The sequence below is a fragment of the Fukomys damarensis genome, unplaced genomic scaffold (assembly GCF_012274545.1).
Source record: "Fukomys damarensis isolate Sample0158 unplaced genomic scaffold, DMR_v1.0_HiC HiC_scaffold_12, whole genome shotgun sequence".
Taxonomy (NCBI): Eukaryota; Metazoa; Chordata; class Mammalia; order Rodentia; family Bathyergidae; genus Fukomys; species Fukomys damarensis.
The window spans coordinates 42,661-63,113 of NW_022900924.1; the positions used below are offsets into that span (position 1 = coordinate 42,661).

Genomic DNA, 20,453 nt, shown 5'->3' on the forward strand with positions numbered 1-20,453 from the left:
GGCTGCAGAAAGAATGAAAATGGAGATGAAACAATGCGCCACCGGTGAAATCCAAATAACTTACCAGCATTGTTAATAACCAGAGGCCACTTTCCTGGTTGTGAAAACATGCTATGGTCACAACAGATACAATCACTGGGGGAAGTGGAGTCCAAGGTACACAAGAAATCTCTGTACTATTGCTGCAATTTCCTCTGGGTCTTCATTTCAAAAATGAGGGAGGGAGGGTTAAATAATGATGGATTGATGCACGATGGATAGGGAGGGAAGGGGGCAAAAGGAGGAGAGAGAGGGAGGATCACACCCACCCACATGGTGGCTCTGATACCTTCAGGACTGCTGGGTCCATGCCTGGAAACACAGGCATCCTCGGAGGCTGGCTGCTCGGTGTCCTCTCTGTCCTGGACGGCATCTCCTCCTCATCAGACTCTTCCCTCCTGGGTGATTTTTCTTCTGTTGCAAAGAAAAGAGCACTGAAGTCACTGGCAACTGATGTCTGAGGAGCCCTCCACGCCAGACCCCTTACATATGGCAGACATCTCGGTGCTGCTCCCACATCCCGCAAGAACGCCGACCCCAGGCTCTTTCACGGGAGAGGATGAGCCCAGGTGCTTGCTTGCTCTCTTCTTCCCAACTCTGCCAGGAGACAGGATACTGGGAAGAGCAGGTTTTCTCCTGGAGGAGGGAAAACACAGACCCACTTCCTGCTCGTGCCAAGTCAGGGCAATGGGAGGAAATACTCTGTGGGCACAGGAAAGGAGACAGAAATGTGCCCAGGGAATGAGAACCCAGGGTTGTGCCCTCCGAGGACAGGGTGAAGAACCTCAAAAGCCTCATGGGCAATGCACTACTAGGTCCCATACTCCAGGAGTGGAGGGTGAGGAGTTGCAGCCTCCTAGAGTCCTGGGCACTGGTGTGGGCAGTGAGGTGGGGGTCGGAGGACAAACTCAGCAAGGCCTGGTCCTTGGAGCCCAGGCTAAGTAGGAACTCGGCACATGTGGAAGGCCCAGCCCCAGGCTCCCCTAGTCCCGGAGGCCCCTCAAGTCTGGTGGGAGCCAGAAACGCTGCAGCCAGGTCCACAGTGGGGAACCTCTGCATTTCTGCCCGTTTGCAGTCCTCACGTGTTTCGGGTAACTCAGCATAGGAGGTGTGACTGAAAGCACAGCGAACGCTTGCGATGTTTTGTTTTCTTACATTTATCATAGCAGATGACACGCCGCCCTGATTCCCTCACGTCAAGCATATGTATCCCACCCGTCTCCTTCCCGCCTTTCTGAAGCAGCTCGGGAAGCCGCCTTCTGCATCTTTAATTGTACTGCTGTGGGTGCCTCGACGCTCTGAATCTACTCCAAACATTTACTTTTCCCGGTCATTTTGACTTTGGAAAAGAGCCAGGCGTCACACATGCCAGAGAGCCAGTGAACAAGGAGGATGAGGACACACTCTGGTGTCTGTGGCAGCCCACAGAAGTTGGATGATGCCTCACAGCAGCACTCCCTTCTAGAAGTGCTTCAGGAAGTTCCACGGACAATGGGCTACGTATGTTTGAAGTGAGGAGGAGTAACCTGAGAGAGACTCACGGCAGTGGGTCTTCTAGTGTGTCAAATATTTAAATAGAAATAAATATCAAAACATACAGTGACACTTGTAGAGTGAGTCTGAAAGGCAAGAAAGCGGGCAGGGAGACATCTCACTCACACAGGCACCTGAGCATTTTAAGAACAGAAACGGAATGCAAGAGGGAGACATAATCTTCCTAGCATTTGTTCTTGGTATCTGATCAGAAGCAATGGACTTTATGGACGTCAGAGCCTTGTCTGACATCCTTTTGTTTGCCAAGGGCAAACCTCAGAGCAATGAAAAATAGCTACAATGGCTTTTGGTGGACTAAAGACTGTGTCCGAGCTGGGTGGGGTGATGCACTCCTGTATGTTAGGGAACTGATCATGTTAAAGGACGCTGTGATGCCACCTCACAGGCTGCGTTCTCCTGATACATCTTGGCTCCTAAAAGGACCTCATGCCCTTATCTCTGATTACCCTTCCCCCAAGGCCACAGTGGTCCAGGAAAGTTGAAACCTGTGTCTGCAGCACTGGGCCCATAAAAGCAATCTGGCCTGTGATAGGTTAAAAGTAGCTCACTCCTCATAAATAAGCAATAGCCTGGCCCCAAACTGATAAAAGGACCTTCTTGTCTTTGTTCTTCTCTCTTTGTGCTTCTTCCTTCTCTCTCTCCCTCTCTCCCCCTTCTCTCTCTCTCTCTCTCTCTCTCTCTCTCTCTCTCTCTCTCTCTCTCGCTCTTGTAAGACTTGAATAGGCTAAAGTGACTCCATGCTAATAGGCCAGACTGTGCTTCTTCATATGCTAATTGCTACCTCGGTTAACAGCCCACCCAGGGGCAAATGGTTTGACAGAAAGTGACCGTACACCATTTCCTGCATAAGATAAGCAATGTGTTTGCAGTCTTGTTCTGTGAATTCCCTGACTCTTTGTTTAGTAAAACCTTATAAAAAGTACCTCAGCCCCTGAGCAGTTGCCTCTCTGAGCCACCTGGCTCCGGGAGTGTCATCTGGCCAGACTAATAAAGGTCTCTTTTACCATCTAGGCTGGTGTGTTCCTTCCTGGGTTTCTCGGTTCTCCGTCGTGTTCCCGGAGCCTCGCTGGGTGTTAGGGCCCAGCATCGTGGAGGCCTTTCGGCTGTTCATGCTCCGTGAAGTGGAAGTGAGACTTCAGGTCTTACATATCTCTCTCTCTCTCTCTCTCTCTCTCTCTCTCTCTCCTCCTGCCGGACCTCTCGGTGCGTGAGTGGCCTAATTGGGAAGGGGCACCCAAAAGGGCACGCGAACCCACTTTCACTGGAATCCCCGCCCTCTGAGAGGCGGAGGTAGGAGGGGCCCAAGTCTGAGCCCAGTCTTGGCAATTCAGCAAGACTATCTCATGATTTTAAAAAAGTAACAATAAAAAGGGCTGCAGACCTGGCTCAGTCCAAAGGTGCCAGGTTCAATCCTCACTTCCCTCACCCACCCACACACCCACACAAACAAACGCTGCCTCTGTAGGGTAGGGAGGTCAGCTGCCAGAGTCTGCACTGCAAGAAGCAAGTTTGCTTCCTCTTAAATTTTGCTCCCCCTAGAGATGAAATCTACCTCCTTAACCAAGGACCAAGGGTGGGGAGTGGGTTCCTTCCTGTCTTTACAGTCCATGTCTCCATTCCCAGTTTGAGGGGCGGGACATTGCTGGGAGATGCTCTTTCCACAGCTCTGTCCCTTTGATCCTGGAGATGCCTCTGCTTGGAGCGCTCTTACCTAGATAAATTCTCATCTGCTGTAAGGCGCAGCTCAGATTTTGACACAGAATGCAGCCAAAGCAGTCCTTAGAGGAACATGTGCAGCCTTTAGCAATTTATTAGAAAACTAAAAAGACAGATAATCAACGAACTGATTTTCAGTCCAAGAGTCTAGGAAAAAACGTGCCAGCAAACAAACCTAAAGAATGTGTAAGGGTGAATTTAATAAGGATAAAAGCAGAAACAGTGGAACCTTATTGTGTCTTTGCCCCTTGTAACTCATAGGCTCTAAATTATTAGCTCTCAAAACATGTTTTCACATAGTTTCTGATAAGCTCTAAAAAACGAGAGATCAGTTTCTTACGTAATTGTGTCCTGAGGCTTGAGAGCCTGCAAAGTTGCAAAGCCCTTCCCAGATCTCCCCCAACCCTTGCTGCTCTGGGGGTACCTGGGAAGGACAGAAGGCACAGGTTCACGAACCTGTTGAGTCCTTGAACATCCAGGTGCTATTGGTCTCCTCCTCCAAAGTGGACTGGCTCTCAGACTCGCTGAATCGGCTGCGTCGGAGGGAGTGGGAGATAGGAGCCCGGCGGCGGCCTTTCTTGCTGAGCTCTACCCGGGTCTTGAGAGCACTGGAGTCCAAGACTGAGGTTTGCTTCATTGGCCGGAAGAGGCGGGGCGGGGAATAAAGAAAAAGCAAGAGAACCATCAATAGAGGCCACTGCATCTGGGGGTGTGCGTAGCTTCCTTGATTGGTGAGAAGTTAGTTATTTGGCACAGGGGCCAGTGTTTTACTGATAGGGAAAACTTTAATAGCGAAAATTTTAGGAAATGTCACAACGTAAGATAACTTCTGCCCCACACTCTGCTTAGTTCAGAGTTAACCAGTATGGGAGACACCTAGTCTCTCAGAAAAGTTTTGTAAGTGAAAAGAACCATTGCTAGCTTTGTTAATCAAACAAGTTCCCTTCCCCCTGGATAGAGTAGGTAACTGACTAAATCTTAAAGGTAACTTCCCTGACAAAGAACTGCATCAGGTTGAAAATCAACTGTCTTGCTATTACGTTTTGGGCATCAGCGATGTGAGCTGTGAAAACGCAATGTAACCAACTGAATGAGATCAAGGCTGTAAAACCCTATAAAAGAAGGAGTTGTAACCCAATGGGGGGTCGATCAGGGCATCACTATTAGGTGTCATCGATCCCCATCGATGGAGTAAACTTTTTATTTTACTTCCATTCTGCTGCCTCTCTGTGTGTCACTTGCCAATTCCTTCTGTAACATTGCATTTTGTTTTATTAATTAATTAATTTCTGCCATGCTGGGGATTGAACTCACTGCACTGAGCTACATCCCCAGACCTTTTTAAATGTTGTTTTTGTTTTTGTTTTTTAAGACAAGGTTTTGTTTGCTAAGTACCCAGGCTGGGTTTGCACTTGATCCTTCTGCCTCAGCCTCTACAGTGCTGGGATTACAGGCGTGCACCACCACCACCACCAGGTTAGGGCTGGTTTCTCAGACTCGGAGAGCACGAGGGGTTGGCCTGTAAGACCCAAAGTGACTCCACGCTAATAGGCCAGAGACTGTGCGTCTTCATATGCTAATTGCTAACTTGGTTAACAGCCTGCCCAGGGGCAAATGGTATGACAAAAGGTGACCATAGAACATTTCCTGCATGAGATAAGCAATGTGTTTGAAATCTTGTCCTCTGGTAGTTCTGTGAATGCCCTGACTTTTTGTTAGAAAAACCCTATAAAAAGGACCTCAGCTCCTCAGCAGTTGCCTCTCTGAGCTACCTGGCTCCAGGAGTGCTGTCTGGCCAGACTAATAAAGGTCTGTTTACCATCTAGTCTGGTGTATTCCTTCCTGGGTGACTCTCGTCCCTCTGTCGAGCTCCCGGAGCCTCGCTGCGTTTTAGGATCCACCATCATGGAGGCCTTTTCAGCTGTTCACGCTCCGTGGAGTGGAAGTGAGACTTAGGTCTTACAGGCCAGGGAGACTGCTCCACATCCATGGGGTCACTGCCCTGGTGGCCTCCGCTCCAAATAGTCCCCTGGGGGGCTGCAACCGGGACAGGTGCGACACACACCCCAGCACAGGTTGGTGAGCTAAGGGAACCTATGTTTGGAACCAGTCAGTGGCCACTTCAAATTCTTACCTATAACAAGGGCAGGGGATTTTGGCTCTTGGGCTGTTAGTGTGTGCTGACGCTCAATGACAGCAACCAGGACCCCCACATGGTGTGACACTGGTCGCTGTTGACACTGCTGTATGGCTTCTAATGGACATGGAAAAGAAGATGCTTAGCATTCCGGAGGGACTGTGTAAGACTTGAATAGGCTAAAGTGACTCCATGCTAATAGGCCAGACTGTGCTTCTTCATATGCTAATTGCTACCTTGGTTAACAGCCCGCCCAGGGGCAAATGGTTTGACAAAAGGTGACCCTAGAACATTTCCTGCATAAGATAAGCAATGTGTTTGCAGTCTTGTTCTGTGAATTCCCTGACTCTTTGTTTAGAAAAACCTTATAAAAAGTACCTCAGCCCCTGAGCAGTTGCCTCTCTGAGCCACCTGGCTCCGGGAGTGTCATCTGGCCAGACTAATAAAGGTCTCTTTTACCATCTAGCCTGGTGTGTTCCTTCCTGGGTTTCTCGGTTCTCTGTCGTGTTCCCGGAGCCTCGCTGGGTGTTAGGGCCCAGCATCGTGGAGGCCTTTCGGCTGTTCACGCTCCGTGGAGTGGAAGTGAGACTTTAGGTCTTACAACTGTCCAGCAAAACATGCCAGCGACATCACACACGAGACCCTAAGTCAGAGTGATGCTTGGCAACCTGGAGATCTCAGTCAATATCAAATGAATAACGGAATGCATCACCTGACAACCCTTACAACACCAGGAAAAGTGGGCGATAATGCATAAAGGCTGATCTTCTCTCTGTCTCCCCCCTCATCCACTGTGCCCACCAGAGATCCTGGCCATGCATAGGAAGGTGGCTCTGTATAAGGTCCCAGAGGAAGTCCCTGTACAGCCTTGCTCCCAGGGCAGAGGGGCCATCTAGACACTGCAGATCCACACCCAGAGCAGGGCAGGCAGGCAGCCAGCTCTACTGTCACAGGAGGAGAAGAATGACACCCGGCCCTGTTTCAAGGCCTGATCCCTGCAGTGGGGGTTCAGTGGTGAGAATGGGACCCCATCTAGAAGCGTCTAGATCAGGAGGCTGTCTCATAGGGGCAGCTGGCATCCTGGGGTGGGGAGAACTGAGCCCTAGTTCCCCGACACAGGGTGCCCATACCTGAGGGGCCTCCCTTCCTGCAGCAGGTGTCAAACAGAGCCCAGCACCCTATAGAGCAAAGTCTCAGTGACAATGCCCAGCACACCCAGCCACCACATAGCAGGGTCTGCATGCCTCAGGCTGACCTCCCGGGCAGAAATTGGACTTCCTGCCTAGTTGGCAGGCAATGATTTTGGTTAGCTTTAACTGGAACTCATAGGATTGCACCTAAGACTGTGGAATAAGGAAGCTCAGGCCTCGAAAGGTGAAAACATGGGCCCCAAGGCACACAGCTGAAAGGCAGCTGGCCCAGGCTACATGTGTAGGTGGGTCTTGTCTCCAGGATTCCACACTGTACCACAGGCCCAAGAGTGAACCCGTTAAAGGCAAGTCACCAGGCTACACGAGACCTTCTCTTAAGAAGAAATGACTGGCTGAGAGCGGGTGCACATGCCCGAACTGGAGCAACTGGCAGGTCTCTGAGCCAAGACAGCTGCAAATTCGAGGCCAGCCTGGGCAACCTATGGAGACCTGTCTCAAAAAACAAAAAAGGGCTGGAGTGCAACTCAGTGATAGAGTGACCCTGGGTTAGATCTTCAGGACCCTTAGAAAAAAGGCACAGATAACTGCTTCCAACATGGCCACCCTGGTGACACTCACATGGATGAAGAAGAAGTCATCTGTGCCCTGGGCAGGGCAGGTGTCCTGTCGGGGCACTGCCTCTGCCCCATCTGTAGAGTCCAGCTCAGAGCTGGAGTGGTCCACGCTGGTGCTCCGCTGGTCCCCCGCTGAGGTGGGCTCTGTCTGGGAGGACAGGGATGACATGCGGCTTCTGGGGGGCTGTTTCTGCACGGGGGTGGTGCTGCTATCAGGAGACGGAGACTCGAGGGCCAGACTGCAAGAAAGAGAAGACAGGGAGATGTGGTGGCGGCAGAGCCCAGGCAGGTCACAAGTGGAAAGTCCACACGGGGGACTTTCAACACTCTGGGTGAAGAAGAGAGCGTGAAAGAAGTGGCTGATAAATTTTTAGGTCAATTACATGTTGAAATGAGCGTTTTTCAGCTCCGTGGCTTTTCATCAAAGTCATCTGAATTAAAACTTGTGAAGTTTAAAATTAATTCATTTTGCTTGTTTCTTTTTACTTGCCGCACAAGGCCACTGGGGCATTTTAAATGGCACATATGTCTCTTGAGTGCAGCTCGCGTTGGATTTCTGCTGGTCAGGGATGAGGCAGAAGAAATCACTATCAGCAGCTGTCTGCTGCAGACCAGGGAGTGAGGAGATCTCCTGCACTGTTCCATCTGCTTCATCAGTGAGGACTCACTGAGCAGCTACTATGTGGCAGATGTTGTGCTAAAAACTGCATCATTTAATCCCCTTCCCAATCCTGTGGGATGATTTAAAACCCTACATCCCCTACAACACTGCAAGACAGGAGTAACTCACGAAATTACATAGTGACCCTGCTCACGATGTGGAAACTGAGACACAGAGATGTGACACTGACTGCCCAAAGCGGCGGAACTGAGATGGAGCCAGGCCGTCTGACTCTGGGGCTCTGCCACTTCTCAACCCTCTTGCCATGAAAATACATTGAGGTGCATTCGGATGAGCAGAACCACAGAGGATAAAAGACACTGATAATTAAGCCACTGACGCTTTCCTTCCCAACACAAACACATGCACACTAAAGACACACAAGTTGAGAGCTCAGTCAAGCCTCCAAGGCACAGGAAACCCCTTCCCAGAGGAAAGGCTCACCTACCAGGGGAGCCCAACCTGAGAGACCCCCCACGATGCACTGGTACAGATCCTGGGATTCTGCAAGTCTTCTGCCAGCTCTGAGCTGATTTCTGTACTTGGCAAAGGGAGGTTGCAGAGGACATAGGGTGGAAATACCATCAACAGACAGCAGAGAGCAGCACTACCCAAGATTTGGGTGCAGGAGGGTTGGGAAGCACAGTACCGCCAGGAGACAGCAGAGAGCACCCGCCACCAGGCACACCCAAGTGGGACGAGGTCTCACTCATCCTGATCTAAAGGCTGAAATTGGGTCTGGAGGTGGAAGGTGGCTCCCAGAGCTCCTTAGGAGATGGGCAAAACCAGGGCTCAGTCTCCACATTCAGTCCAGAGCTCTCGCAGGGCCGCTGCAGTGAAATTTAAGTTTATTAACTAAACAGATTTCACAGGTTAGGAAGGGGAAAAGGCTTTGCAGGCTCCCCTTTATGTTTCTTATCCATTCCCAGTTCCATCAATGCTGCCAAAGCTTGTGGCTGCTCCTGACACTGAGGGAGGGCGGTGGGACTTGGGTTGAAGTCCTGTCAGCCTCATACAGAAATGGACAGATCCCTCCTCTCTCGAGCCCATTTCTCCAGGTGGGGTGTCATGGGGAAACTGAGCCACAGAGTAAAAAGACTGGTAAGTGGCCCTGTGGGGCACTGAACCATGGTTTCTCTGACTTCCAAGACTTTTCCTGGAGTCTGGAGCCACTGTCTGGCAAAGGCAGGGACTGTAAAAATAGCAGAGCTGCTCAGGAGGCCAGGATGCAGCTACCGTGCTTATCCAACTCATATGTTTGCAACAAGAATAGGTACAGTACACAAAAGCTCCCAGGATGTGCCAGGTCCTCACTGCTACAAGAGTCCCTCTTCTACCAACCCACGTTCTGGGTGCCTTGGTTTTATCTGCTGTAAAATGGGTAAGAGGATCGAACATCACTGCTCAGTGAACGCCTATTAAGTGCTTCCAACAGTGCCTAGCATGTGTGCCCAGTAAGCCTTGGGTGATTTATAAGCATTGCTCCCTTTCTGTGGGGAAGGAAACTACTTGGAAACTATAACTAATCCACTCAGGGTCCCACACCCAGTTAGAATGGGGCACACCAGCCTGTCTGAATCTGGGTTACGCTCCACAACCTTCAGCCAGAATGTGCCTTCTAGTCAGGCTGACCACTGGGACCCCACCAGCCAGGAGCAGCGGAGACCTTAAATGCAGACATAGCCCGTGAAGCCTTCATGTGCACTTCTGTCCCTATGTTTGTAAACACACACACCCAGAAAGAAGTCTAGGAAGACGACAGAAAACACTACTGAAAATACATCGGTGCTGTGGGGTTAGGGGCAGTTTTTATATATTTATTTCCTTTTTACAACACAAATAGTTTCCTCTTATGACACAGATCAATTCTGGCCTGGATGTCCTCATGGCAGCAGGGACACCTTACCTGTCCTCACTCTGGCACTGCTCTGCCCACGTTCCATATTGGCCATCGGCTTCATGCACGAGGGTATCAGTGTCCTTGGCCTCAGCAGGTCTCCTGGAGAAGCACTGCTTTAGCTGGTCCTGCAGAGACAAGCAGGTAAGAGAGTCAATCAGGGAAACAGCCGGTGCCCTCAGAGATTTACTCAGGACATCACAGAAAGCAGGACTTTGCACGCTCCGATGGGCAAGCTGGGATGATGGGTTCCCAGATCCATGCTGTCCTGTGGGTGTCCCCAACTCTCTCCCCGCCAGAGCAGCTTGGCCCTCCTCTCCACCTCAGTGCCCCTAAGACTCACCACACTGCTGAGGGGACCCCCACCCATGCCTCCACATCACAGTCGCCCGGCACATGTCCCACACAGTCCTGGGCTGGGGCCAGGAGCCAGGCAATGCCATTGACATGAGGTCACCTTGCTGGACGGTGGTCCTATCACAGTGCTATGAGGTGGCTCTCAGAACAGGGAGGCTTAGAGAGGCAAAGGGATGTAGAGTCTCAAATCAAACAGCCAATGAATAGCGAGGGAGATTTCAAACCCAGGCTCAAAACTGCAAGTAGAGCCAGGGTTACCTAAGGGGATTCACCTCATAAATAAGGTAAGTACATGAGCTATTTTGTCATTGTTGTTTCATTTTGTTTTGTTTTTTGAGACACGGTCTTGCTATGTAGTTCAGGCTGGCCTTGAACTCACTATGTAGCCCAGGATGACCTCAAACTCACAGCGATCCTCCTGCCTCAGCTTCCTGAGAGCTGGCATTACAGGCATCACCACTATGCCGAGCACCTTCTCCGGTGGGTATTCTGGTAATCTGTGCATGGCAAGTCTGATCCTACAGGCCCTGGCAGGACTTCAAGTCAGACACCCTTAAACTGAGCTCTGAGGCCATGTGGCTTCAAGATCAACCATCAAGATGAGCCTGAAACTCCTAAAAACTTTCTGAAAATCTGATTTTTAAAGTTTGTTTTAACTGAAAGTTCCTCCACTTTGGTTTTGCCTCACAGGATCCAACCTAAAAACTTATTAACAGCAGGCAGGTAGAGAGCTACCCGGTGGCCCAAAAATGCACAGGGAGAATTAGAAGGAGAACAGAGGAGTGGTGTCCACACAGCCCGTCCTCCTCTACCCCAAGACAATGGCAACCTAGAATTTAAATCTGGGAGGTCCCTCAGGGTAAACTGAGGCCCAACACTGGGACACCAGGTGGCTCTCAGCTCTTGGGCTGCATGAGAGGCAGGGATGGGAGCAGTGAGACCCAGACTCTGGGCTCTTTCTCCGGTGCTCCTCTCAGCCCCTGGCATTGTACCTCCCCACCTTCTTGTCATGTTTCCCAAGATTCTGGTGAGGGAATGTGCAGAAAAACGCTTTTCAAAACCTCAAGAACTTGGCAGGTTTCAACCCCACTTGCTCGGACTAGTTGAGTGAGCCCCCAGGCAACTGGTGGGTAGAAATTCCTGGCCTGTGTCTTGCAGCCCAGAGTGATGATGGCCTCAGCCCAGCCACTGAGGGGACAGACAGCTCCACGTTGGCTATGCTGGGGGATGAGGCTTACTGGAACCTTGAAGGACTGTGTTAGAACAAGTCAGAGCACATGTCCTCAATTTAAAATGCACAAGCTTAGTTGACGTGGCACATTCAGTTCCAGAAACTTATCTTGAGGAAATCATCAGATACATTTCCCAAGATCCATAGCACTGATGCTCCTGGCAGCATTGCTTTTCATTGCAAAATATCTGAAATGACCTAAATAGCCCAGTGGAGTAGATGCATCAAGGAAAATGACATTCATTGAGAATATTTACTGCCCCAGAAAGATGTGCACCACACACCGGGAAATGACCAAAGAAAATGCAAAAGTATCAAAGTGATGTGTATTGTAAAACTAGTCCTGTGACAAACAAACAAGTACATGTGAGTATAAGCAAAGAAAAACATCTGGAGGACTCCCTGGCAAGTGCTTAACAGTGGTGAAATCACAGGCTTTTTGGTAATGGTGTTGATTTTATTTAGTATTGACATTTGTAAATTCATATTCTGATAGAATTTGCTGATAAAAGTAAATAAAATCCATAAAGTAATACTTCTTGATACTATCACATTACAAACATCAAGAATTAAGAACAAATAAGATGGGACTCTTTATTAATCTACACCAAAGCTCAGTACTTTTTCTATAAAGGATCAGGCAGTAAATATTTCGGGCTTTACAGGCCATGAGAGTCTCCGTCCCCACGCTCACCCCCACCATGTTACCAGAACAGCACAGTCTGGTATGTAAATGAAGGTGCATGGCTGTGTTCCGATAAAACTTTATTTACAAAACAGGCAGTGGGCTAGATTCATCCTCCAGCAGCAACCCCTCCTCACAGGTTGCATGGAGGACGCCAGCCCCTGGAATGATACCCAGCCACTCGAAGCTGTTGAATGAATCTGTTGAGGGAATGCGGTTCTGCCCTGATATTGTCTGCCGAGAGTAGGTTGAGCTTCTTCACCAAAAAAGACAGAGTGAGGGAGGGGTGGAAGAGAGAGCTGTGTGCCCTGTGCCTCCAGGAGCGTGACACAGTCACCTTAGACAAAGCACTGTGACTGACACTGTGAAAGGGAAGGAAAGGCTAAAGGAGTAAGGGAAGGGGGAAGGGGAGGGAAAGGAAAAAATATGAGAAAGAGAAAAGTGGAAACAAAGTCTTTGTAAGTAGGAAAGGGCAGGCAGGGGAATGGGGAAAAAATGAGAACCAAGACCTGTCACGTAAAGGTACAAGATCCCAACGATAAATGTAACTGTACTGTGTACCTAAAATGGACCAATAAACTCAATGAGGGAAAAAGAAAGTGCTGAGTCAGGCCATGGGGTGCCCACAGCTGACACAGCAGTTCCCAGATACCCAAGCCATGAGTCCACCCGCTTCAGCAACTCTGCACTTTCCGGCTCTGCAGGGCCGAGAGTCCTAGGTCCAGGTTGGCCTGACGACATGCGCTGTGTGTCACCACCCACCTGGGCCCCAGCCCCTTCCCAGCTGGGGTTCAGGTCAGACCTGTACAAGGACTGGGCCGTACAGTGATGACAGTGACCAGGGCTGCCATGTGCCCATCAGGAAGCAGGGAAATGCTCTCCACAGCCTGGGGAGCAGGAACCATAATGGGCCCATTTTCTGGGGCAGGAGACTGAGGCGCAGAGTAGACATCTAGTTCACCTGAGGTCACAGGCTTGAAAAGTGGAGTGGTTGAAGTTTGAATATAGGCTTTTGCCCGATGCTCAAGCTCGTGTGTCACAATGCTGCCATGTTTTCATCCCCACTAAACCTCCAGTGACAATTTTTCAGAGGGGAAAACTGAGGGCCAGGCAGAGGAAGGAGAACTCAGCACTCAATAAATAGGAAAGCAGAAGGGAGGGAGGGAGGGAGGGAGAGAGGGGGTTAGTTAGGAGGTAGGAAAAACAAAGGAAGTTGGGGGAGGGCGAGGAAGGGAGCCAGACCAGGAAGGAATAGGAGGAGACTGAGGCTGGGAAAGGCACTTAGACCTCCCCAAAGCCACCAGCAAAAGCTTGCAGAGTCACCTCCCTGTGTGTCCCAGACAGGAGGGGCTTGGGACATCTGAGTGGCTCTGGGAAGACCACTCCTCCAGCTCCAAGAGGAGCCAGGCCCACAGGTGGGGTGGCAGGGAACAGGTGGTGCTTCCCAGGGAAAGTGCGGGGTGCCAGCTCCGACCCTGCTCCATGGCCCAGGAGCAACTGTGCCGGTCGGTGTGGCCAGAGGTGGGCAGCATGGCCAGGTATGGCCAGATGTGACCATGAATAGTCAGGTGTGGTGGCTTGGGTAGGGGCGTGGCTTGAGGTCTGATTGGTCAGCTGGCTGGAATGTACTCAGGACACACTATGGACATCACTCAGCAAGGCGGGAAGGCCTAGAGGTTGTCTCAGGTTGGTGGCAACCTCGGAGTGGAGGGGGGGAAGCAACAGGTGGGTAAATAGAGATGTGGAGAGAAACAAGAGACCAAGCCCAAGACAGAAGCGTCAGACACAGGCACAGAGAGCCACTCGGGACGGAGAAGCGAGGAGGCATGGGTGCTGGGCCTAAAAGGGGGGCTCATAGACCCACCTGGGCTGTGGCTCCATGGCTCCGCCCTCAGCATACACTGGTGAGCCCCTGTGGGCTCCTGACCAGGCTCCCACTGTCTGAGCAAGGGGCCAGCCTCAGCTGTGGCTCCATTCCCCAACGACCTTGAGCCAAGTCTTGCCCCTCTCTGACCCTCAATTTCCCTTCTTGTTCAGTCAGTAGCCTGGGAACAGCAGTTTCGCTAGCCTTCTGCAGCTCGACAGCTGACCTCTGGGTAATGCCCAGTGCTCATAGAGCCTGTGGGCATGAGCTTTGCTTCCCATGAGAAGGGCTGGTTCTGGTTCATGCTTCCCCCTCCCACAAACCCGCATATTCAGAGCACGACCCTAGGGCTCGAACCACGTCCCTTTCATCAACACCCTGCAGATAAGCCAACAGCACCTGGCCTTAGCAACCTAACCCATAGCTTTTGGGTCCCAGCTGTGGAACCAAACAAGCCGAATTCTCTAACAGGATGCACACAGGAGGCATGAACAAGGTCAGCAGCTCCGGACACAGGCTCGGGGAGCCAGCAGCCTAGGGCAAATCCAACCCTGCAGCTTGTAATTGTGACCCAACCTCTCTAAATGGGGTTGAGGAGAATGAACACAGTTCTGAGCGGATTCCACGCACTGTCTGGTGAGTTCTCACAGGTGCCTGGCACATGGTCGGGGCTGAGCAGACACCAGGCCACCTGATGGTGATGGTGTCCATTTCTGCGAACAGGACCAGAACATGCTAGCAAGCCCCACCATTCCATGAAGAACCACAGGAGCTGCCTGCACCAGAGCCTTGAGTGTCCCTCGACCTGGACACTGGGCAGCCACTCCCCTTCAAGAGCACCAGGGCGCATGCCCATGACAAACACCTGAGCCCCAGCTCTGCAGGGCAGGTGAGCCATCACCATGGCCCACAGGCTGTGAGATGAGGACTCCAGCCCAGACACGCTGTCTCCAGGCGACAAGCATTACCCGAAGTGACAGGAACATACGTCAGCAGTTGGACTGCAGGAGGTGGGTTTGGTTTCATGGCTGGGAGTGCCTGGCCCCTCTGTAGCAAGGCTGCCTTGCAGGCTATAAACAGAAAGACAGCTGGGCTGGGCCATGCGGCTCTGGACAGCCCCTGGGGCGGGTGTCCCCTGGGGTAGGAGTCAGAGGAGGGCCAGGAGGAGGCCAGATCACAGACTTTCCTCCACTCACTTCCCAGTAAACTCACTGTAAGGTGGAAATACCCTAAGTCAAAAGGTACCAAGTGCCCCCAAGCTACTTAACCCTCCAGCCTCGCCTGGCCAGCCTTAAATGTGCCCAGAGCTCTTCCGTGAGCCCACAGTTGGACACAGCTGCCCAACACAAAGCCTATTTCATAATAAAGTGCTAAGCATCGCTGGGAATTTATTAAATACTGAGCTGGATGGAGAGGCAGAATGGTTGCCTGGGTTCTCTCTCACACCCTCGAAAGGCCCCAAAATCCTGAGTGGAAACGCAAGGCCCATAAGAAGTACTAAGTGTGTGGAAACGCAAGGCCCATAAGAAGTACTAAGTGTGTCCCTGGTGCCGCAGCAGACCCCTCCCGCGGGTCCTCTCACTTACTTCCTGTAACAGACACCACCCACTGCCCCATTTCACGGTGAGGGCCCTGAGGCTCTGAGAATTTTCACAGTAATGACAGACATTTCAATAGCGCTGACTGTATACAGAGCTACCACGTTTGTAGTTGTTGTTCTCCCAACAACCCCAGGAGTTGAGGACTGTTTACTGTTCTCACTTTCCCAGTGACAAGAGTGAGGCCCCGCCCTGCAACTCCACACAATCATGCTGCGGGGCCAACTGGGGCTGCTGCTCTGCAGACTTCCCAGTGCATCTGTCCCAGCGCGCAGTGCTGGCCTGGGTCTGGTTGTGGCCCTGAAACCAACGCAGCCATTATGCCCCACGGGAAGCCTTTCTTCATAGGTGTACCACCAGCAGAACCTCTTCTGGACCCAAGAGAGAAATGACAGCGGGGACTGTTGTTAATCTTTGTCCCCTCCAAACTGTGAGCCCCCTGAAGGCGGGCACTGGAACTTGTTCTCCGTCAGAGCCAGCGCCAAGTTCACAGGAAGCCACCAGCGGGGACAGGGAGTAACTGCTAACAAACAGATAAATGAATGAACAAACAAATGAGCTAATGAATGAATGAACTTATAAATGATCCCCTGCCTGGACTCTTCACGTCCCTAAGAATAATACTGTTTACTACCTGGCTCTTCACCAAATCCTTCTGATATATTACAGGACCATCTGTTTTTATATATGCCCTTAAATTTTAATTCTGATTGATTTTTAACGCAAGGGGACCTTTTAAAAAAAATACGACACTATGTGCAAAATTCTGCCGAACAGGGCAACTAATGTGGTCTGTGTGAAACATTTTTTGAAGCACAAAATAAGAGTTTTTTGGTTTTTGTTTGTTTGGTTGGTTGGTTGGTTAGTTGGTTGGTTGGTTGGTTGGTTGGTGTTTTGAGACAGGGTCTCACTATGCAGTTGAGACTGACCTGGAACTCACTATGTAGCCCAAGCTGGTCTGAAACTCACAGTGATCCTCCTGCCTCAGCCTCCTGAGTACTGGGATTATAGGTGTGAGCCACCACGCCCAGCTTACAAAATAAGAGTTTGATTTTGAGGTAAGGGAGAAATCCCCCCAAACCATCAGGAAGGAGTTGGTGGGGGGGAATGGAACGGTGAATAGAACATTGTAGAAATATTTCCAGTTGCTTGCACAGAAACAGACACAGTTGATTTCCCTTTCAAGTCTAAGATTCTATTAATACAAGTCCTCCAGCTAAAAGGTTAAAACAGGCCAAGGGACAAGGAATTAGGAGATTGTACAAATGAATGTCACCTAAATTACAGAACACCCGTCAAGTGGGATACCACACACCTGTTAGAGAAGGAGACCACAGGTATGAGAGCTGTGCCCTCCCCTGCAGCACTGTCCTGAGGGCAGAGCAAAATGCAGGACAGCAGGAGAGCAGGCTGCCATGAAGGGGCTGGGGAGAAAATGTAAATTTTTTTTTTTTTTTTTTTTTGGTATTGGGTATCGAACTCGGGTCCTTGCACTTGCAAGGCAGGCAGCAGAACCACTGAGCTAAATCCCCAGCCCTAAATATTTTTAAGTAAGTATACAGAAAACCTACAAAGGACACAGGGAAACCATAAGGATGCCCATCTCTGGGACAAGATCTGAGAGACCAAGAGGAGGGAGAGAACAAGACATTTTTTTTTTACTTTACCACCTCTAGTGTTTTGTAACATTTATGGGAAGTAATACAGAGAGATATTTAGAAAGGTGTCATCATACATGAGCCCGTAATGGTTCTCGGTTGCCTGGCAGCTCTGATCTTTTCTTCATGGAATCCATGCCCGACGATGCTGACGGGGTGCCTCCCGAAGGGATTCCGAAAACAGCTTAAGCCAAATGTGACATCTTTTTTCAACATCACATGTTAAAATATCTCTCTCAGAGTTGATTTTAGGCAAGGGCTCAACTTGTCAGGCGATGGAATTGCAGCCTGGATGCGTAACTGAGAACGGGTGAGAAGGCAGGGAGTGCGGCGTGACTCTCCAGGGACTCAGGACCCCAAATCTTCCTGGCCGGGCACAGCCAATGTGCGAAGCTGTCACAGTCCAGGGTCGCCCATGTCACTCCACCCACCCACCACCATTTCACCCAGCAGAGATGCGCACACAGACACACATGCGTACACACAAAACGTAAACACACAAGCCTGGAGACACAAATCTACACACAAACATACAGAAAGCACGTGCCCACACACACAAATACACACACCCACATATTAGGTGAGCAAAAATAGATACAATGCACACAAACTATAAATGCATGCGCACACACATCTCAGTACACAAAACACTCATAGAAACAAAGACGCATACACACATATACACACAATAGGCATATACTCACACATACATAAGTGCACAACAAACCACGTGTTCACACACGAAGGGACGGTCACACCAGCACCATATTTTGGTAACAGAGACAAGATCCAGCTGCCTCTGCTTAAGTGAACCTGATTTATAAACTATACTTTATCAGCATGAAAAAATGAACCTGGGCCCTTAATATAACAGAGGAGGGCTGATGTGGAAAGACTCAGAGTCACTAAGGAGTAGTTTAAAAGAGCAAAGGACCCCCGCAGTCATGGTGTGCCCCACTGATGGATAAAGGTTTCCTGTCCCGAGTGCGCAGGGTGCTACTGGGCTACATGTGAAGGCAGCAGGGAGCAGAGGTCCCAGAGCTATGGGTGGCAAACACTTGGTAGAAGGTGTGGGATCTGCTACTGGCCTTGTAAAGGAGCTCAGATTTGGACAGGCAGGGAGTGCAAGGAAGGCAGAATAGCAGAGGGACAGGCCGGGGACTATGAACAGTGCTGGCTGGCATCGTGCGGGACCCTGGGCCACAGGGAAGATGATCAGGACAGGAGAGCTTAGGGGGCCTCTGCCCAGGTTGGCCTGCTGTTGGGGCTCAGGACAATGACCACACCCAGCCCCAGGGGAAGGAGGAAAGCCAGTGGGCCTGACATTCCATTGCCTAGCCAAGGGTTCCACCCAGGGCCCAGCCACCATCTGTCCTAACCTACGGCTGGACTCACCCTGCTCTTCCACACGCCCTGTGGAGGGATCTCTTTGGCCAACTGTTCACAGTGCCCATGTGGGGAAGAACCGGCTCTGGAAGTGGTCCCCATTGGTCCCCAGGGAAAGTGATTGTCTGCGTATTTATTGAATGGCCAGCATGTCATAAACTGACTGGAGCCATCCAGCAGCTGTCTGGGAGCCTCAGCTGGGAGTTCCAGGACACAGGTATCAGCCCCTCACCTAATGGAAGCAGCTTCCAGATACTGTGCATGTGGAGAGCCCAGAGCCTATCGAGACAGACACAGTTTCTGATCGGAGCCCTCAGATGAGACTAACCCCCCCAAAAATAAAGTGGGGCACACACAGCCCTCCAGGCCTGCTGGAGATGCCAGGCACCTCGGGCTGGAACTCATCGGGTGGGACCTAGAAGTCACGCCTCGTGGCTCCCAAAGACTCAGAGGCAAAGCACCCAGGACACCCCACCACAGCAGGGCTATGTATCCACATGGAGCAATGGCAGGCACCAGGACTCCTGGCATCTGGATTCATCCTGGGTAAACAGGCATGGTGGGCCTAGGGCCCAGCAACGGACCCCAGAGGGTCCTTCTGCCATCCCTGCCAGTGGGTCCTGCTCTCACACCACCACCGGCCCTAATCCAAATGCAGGGGCCAGATGCATTTTGAACTTGGGACTTTCCAAATTTTAGAAAGGTGATGCACAGTGATCATACTATACTTATCATGGAATCTAGGACAGGCCTTCCCAGCCCTGACGTAGAGCCCCATGGTGAGGGGCTGTATAGTGCACTGTTGTGTGTTTGACAGCATGCTTGGCCTCAACCACCAATGCCAGTAGAATCTCCTCTTCCCAGACAAGACAACCTAAAGTGCCTCCAGGAACAACCAAATGTCCCTGGCAAGGACAACAACACCCCAGTTCAGAACCACATTTTCAACAGGTCTACTTCGTGCATTTTCAACAGGAAAGATGCTGTCCCAAAAACTGGCTCTAGGGATGAGTGAAATGTCTTACATTCTAATATGTAAAGCACAGAGCTGCGTACAGTGTACACACAGACACATAGCCTATCTGTGGCGTTCGTCTTTCACGAAAATGAGGGAAATGTTTAGAAGGGCCCCTGCGGGAGCGATGAACTGAGAAAGGGTGACAAACCCCGAGGAAGGGCTACACACCACAAGCAGACGTGTAATTAGTTGTGCGGTGACTTGTATGAGTCGTCAGAGCCTGTGGGATAAATAAAAATAATCCATAACCCACATGAGCACCGGCACAGAACTGCACGTGGCCTCCATAAGAGCACTTCATGTTACAGGATGGCAGGGAAAGGATTACAAACTCAGTGCTCTGTTTACACAGGAGAAAACCGAGGCTCAGGGAAAGTAAGCAACTTACCTAGGTCTGTGTGTGTGTCTGTGTGTGTGTGTGTGTGTGTGTGTGTGTGTGTGTGCAAGCTCAGGCTAAGGGCGAGTTGGTGCCACACGGATTAAATCACGTCAGACACCTGGAAACGATGACCACAGACGTAAACATGCCCACCAGCATGGACCACAGACTTAAAAGTGCATGTACACTGGGAGTGGGGTACAGTCCTGTAATCCCAGCTACTCAGGAGGCTGAGGCAACAGAATCGAAAGTTCCAAGCCAGCCTGGGCAACTTAGCAGGACCGTGTCTCAAAATAAAAATAACAAGGGCTGGATATACAGCTCGGTTGTAGTGTGCCCCTGGGTTCCATTCCAAGTACCGCAAAAACAAAAAATAAAACAAACCAAAAACCCGCGAGTGCTCCTTGCTTATGTCTTCACTTGTAACAGTTATTCTAAATGTCACCCTAATTATGCCCACGTCTAAAGATAAATGTCCACCAATATTTGCTATGGCATTATTTATAGG

General features: G+C 50.7%; 1 protein-coding gene across 5 annotated transcripts in view; it reads right to left on the reverse strand.

Moving 5' to 3' along the window:
- The window catches only part of Kiaa1671 (KIAA1671 ortholog), a 114,454-nt gene that overhangs the window by 10,062 nt on the left and 83,939 nt on the right, over positions 1–20,453 (reverse strand). For all 5 annotated transcript variants that reach the window (XM_033762281.1, XM_010603676.1, XM_010603674.1 and 2 more), the window contains 4 exons: positions 9,779–9,897; positions 7,216–7,450; positions 3,766–3,940; positions 329–453 (listed from right to left, as the gene is read on the reverse strand). In XM_033762281.1, the coding sequence (XP_033618172.1) occupies positions 329–453; positions 3,766–3,940; positions 7,216–7,450; positions 9,779–9,897 (654 nt within the window). The remainder of the gene's footprint in view (positions 1–328; positions 454–3,765; positions 3,941–7,215; positions 7,451–9,778; positions 9,898–20,453) is intronic.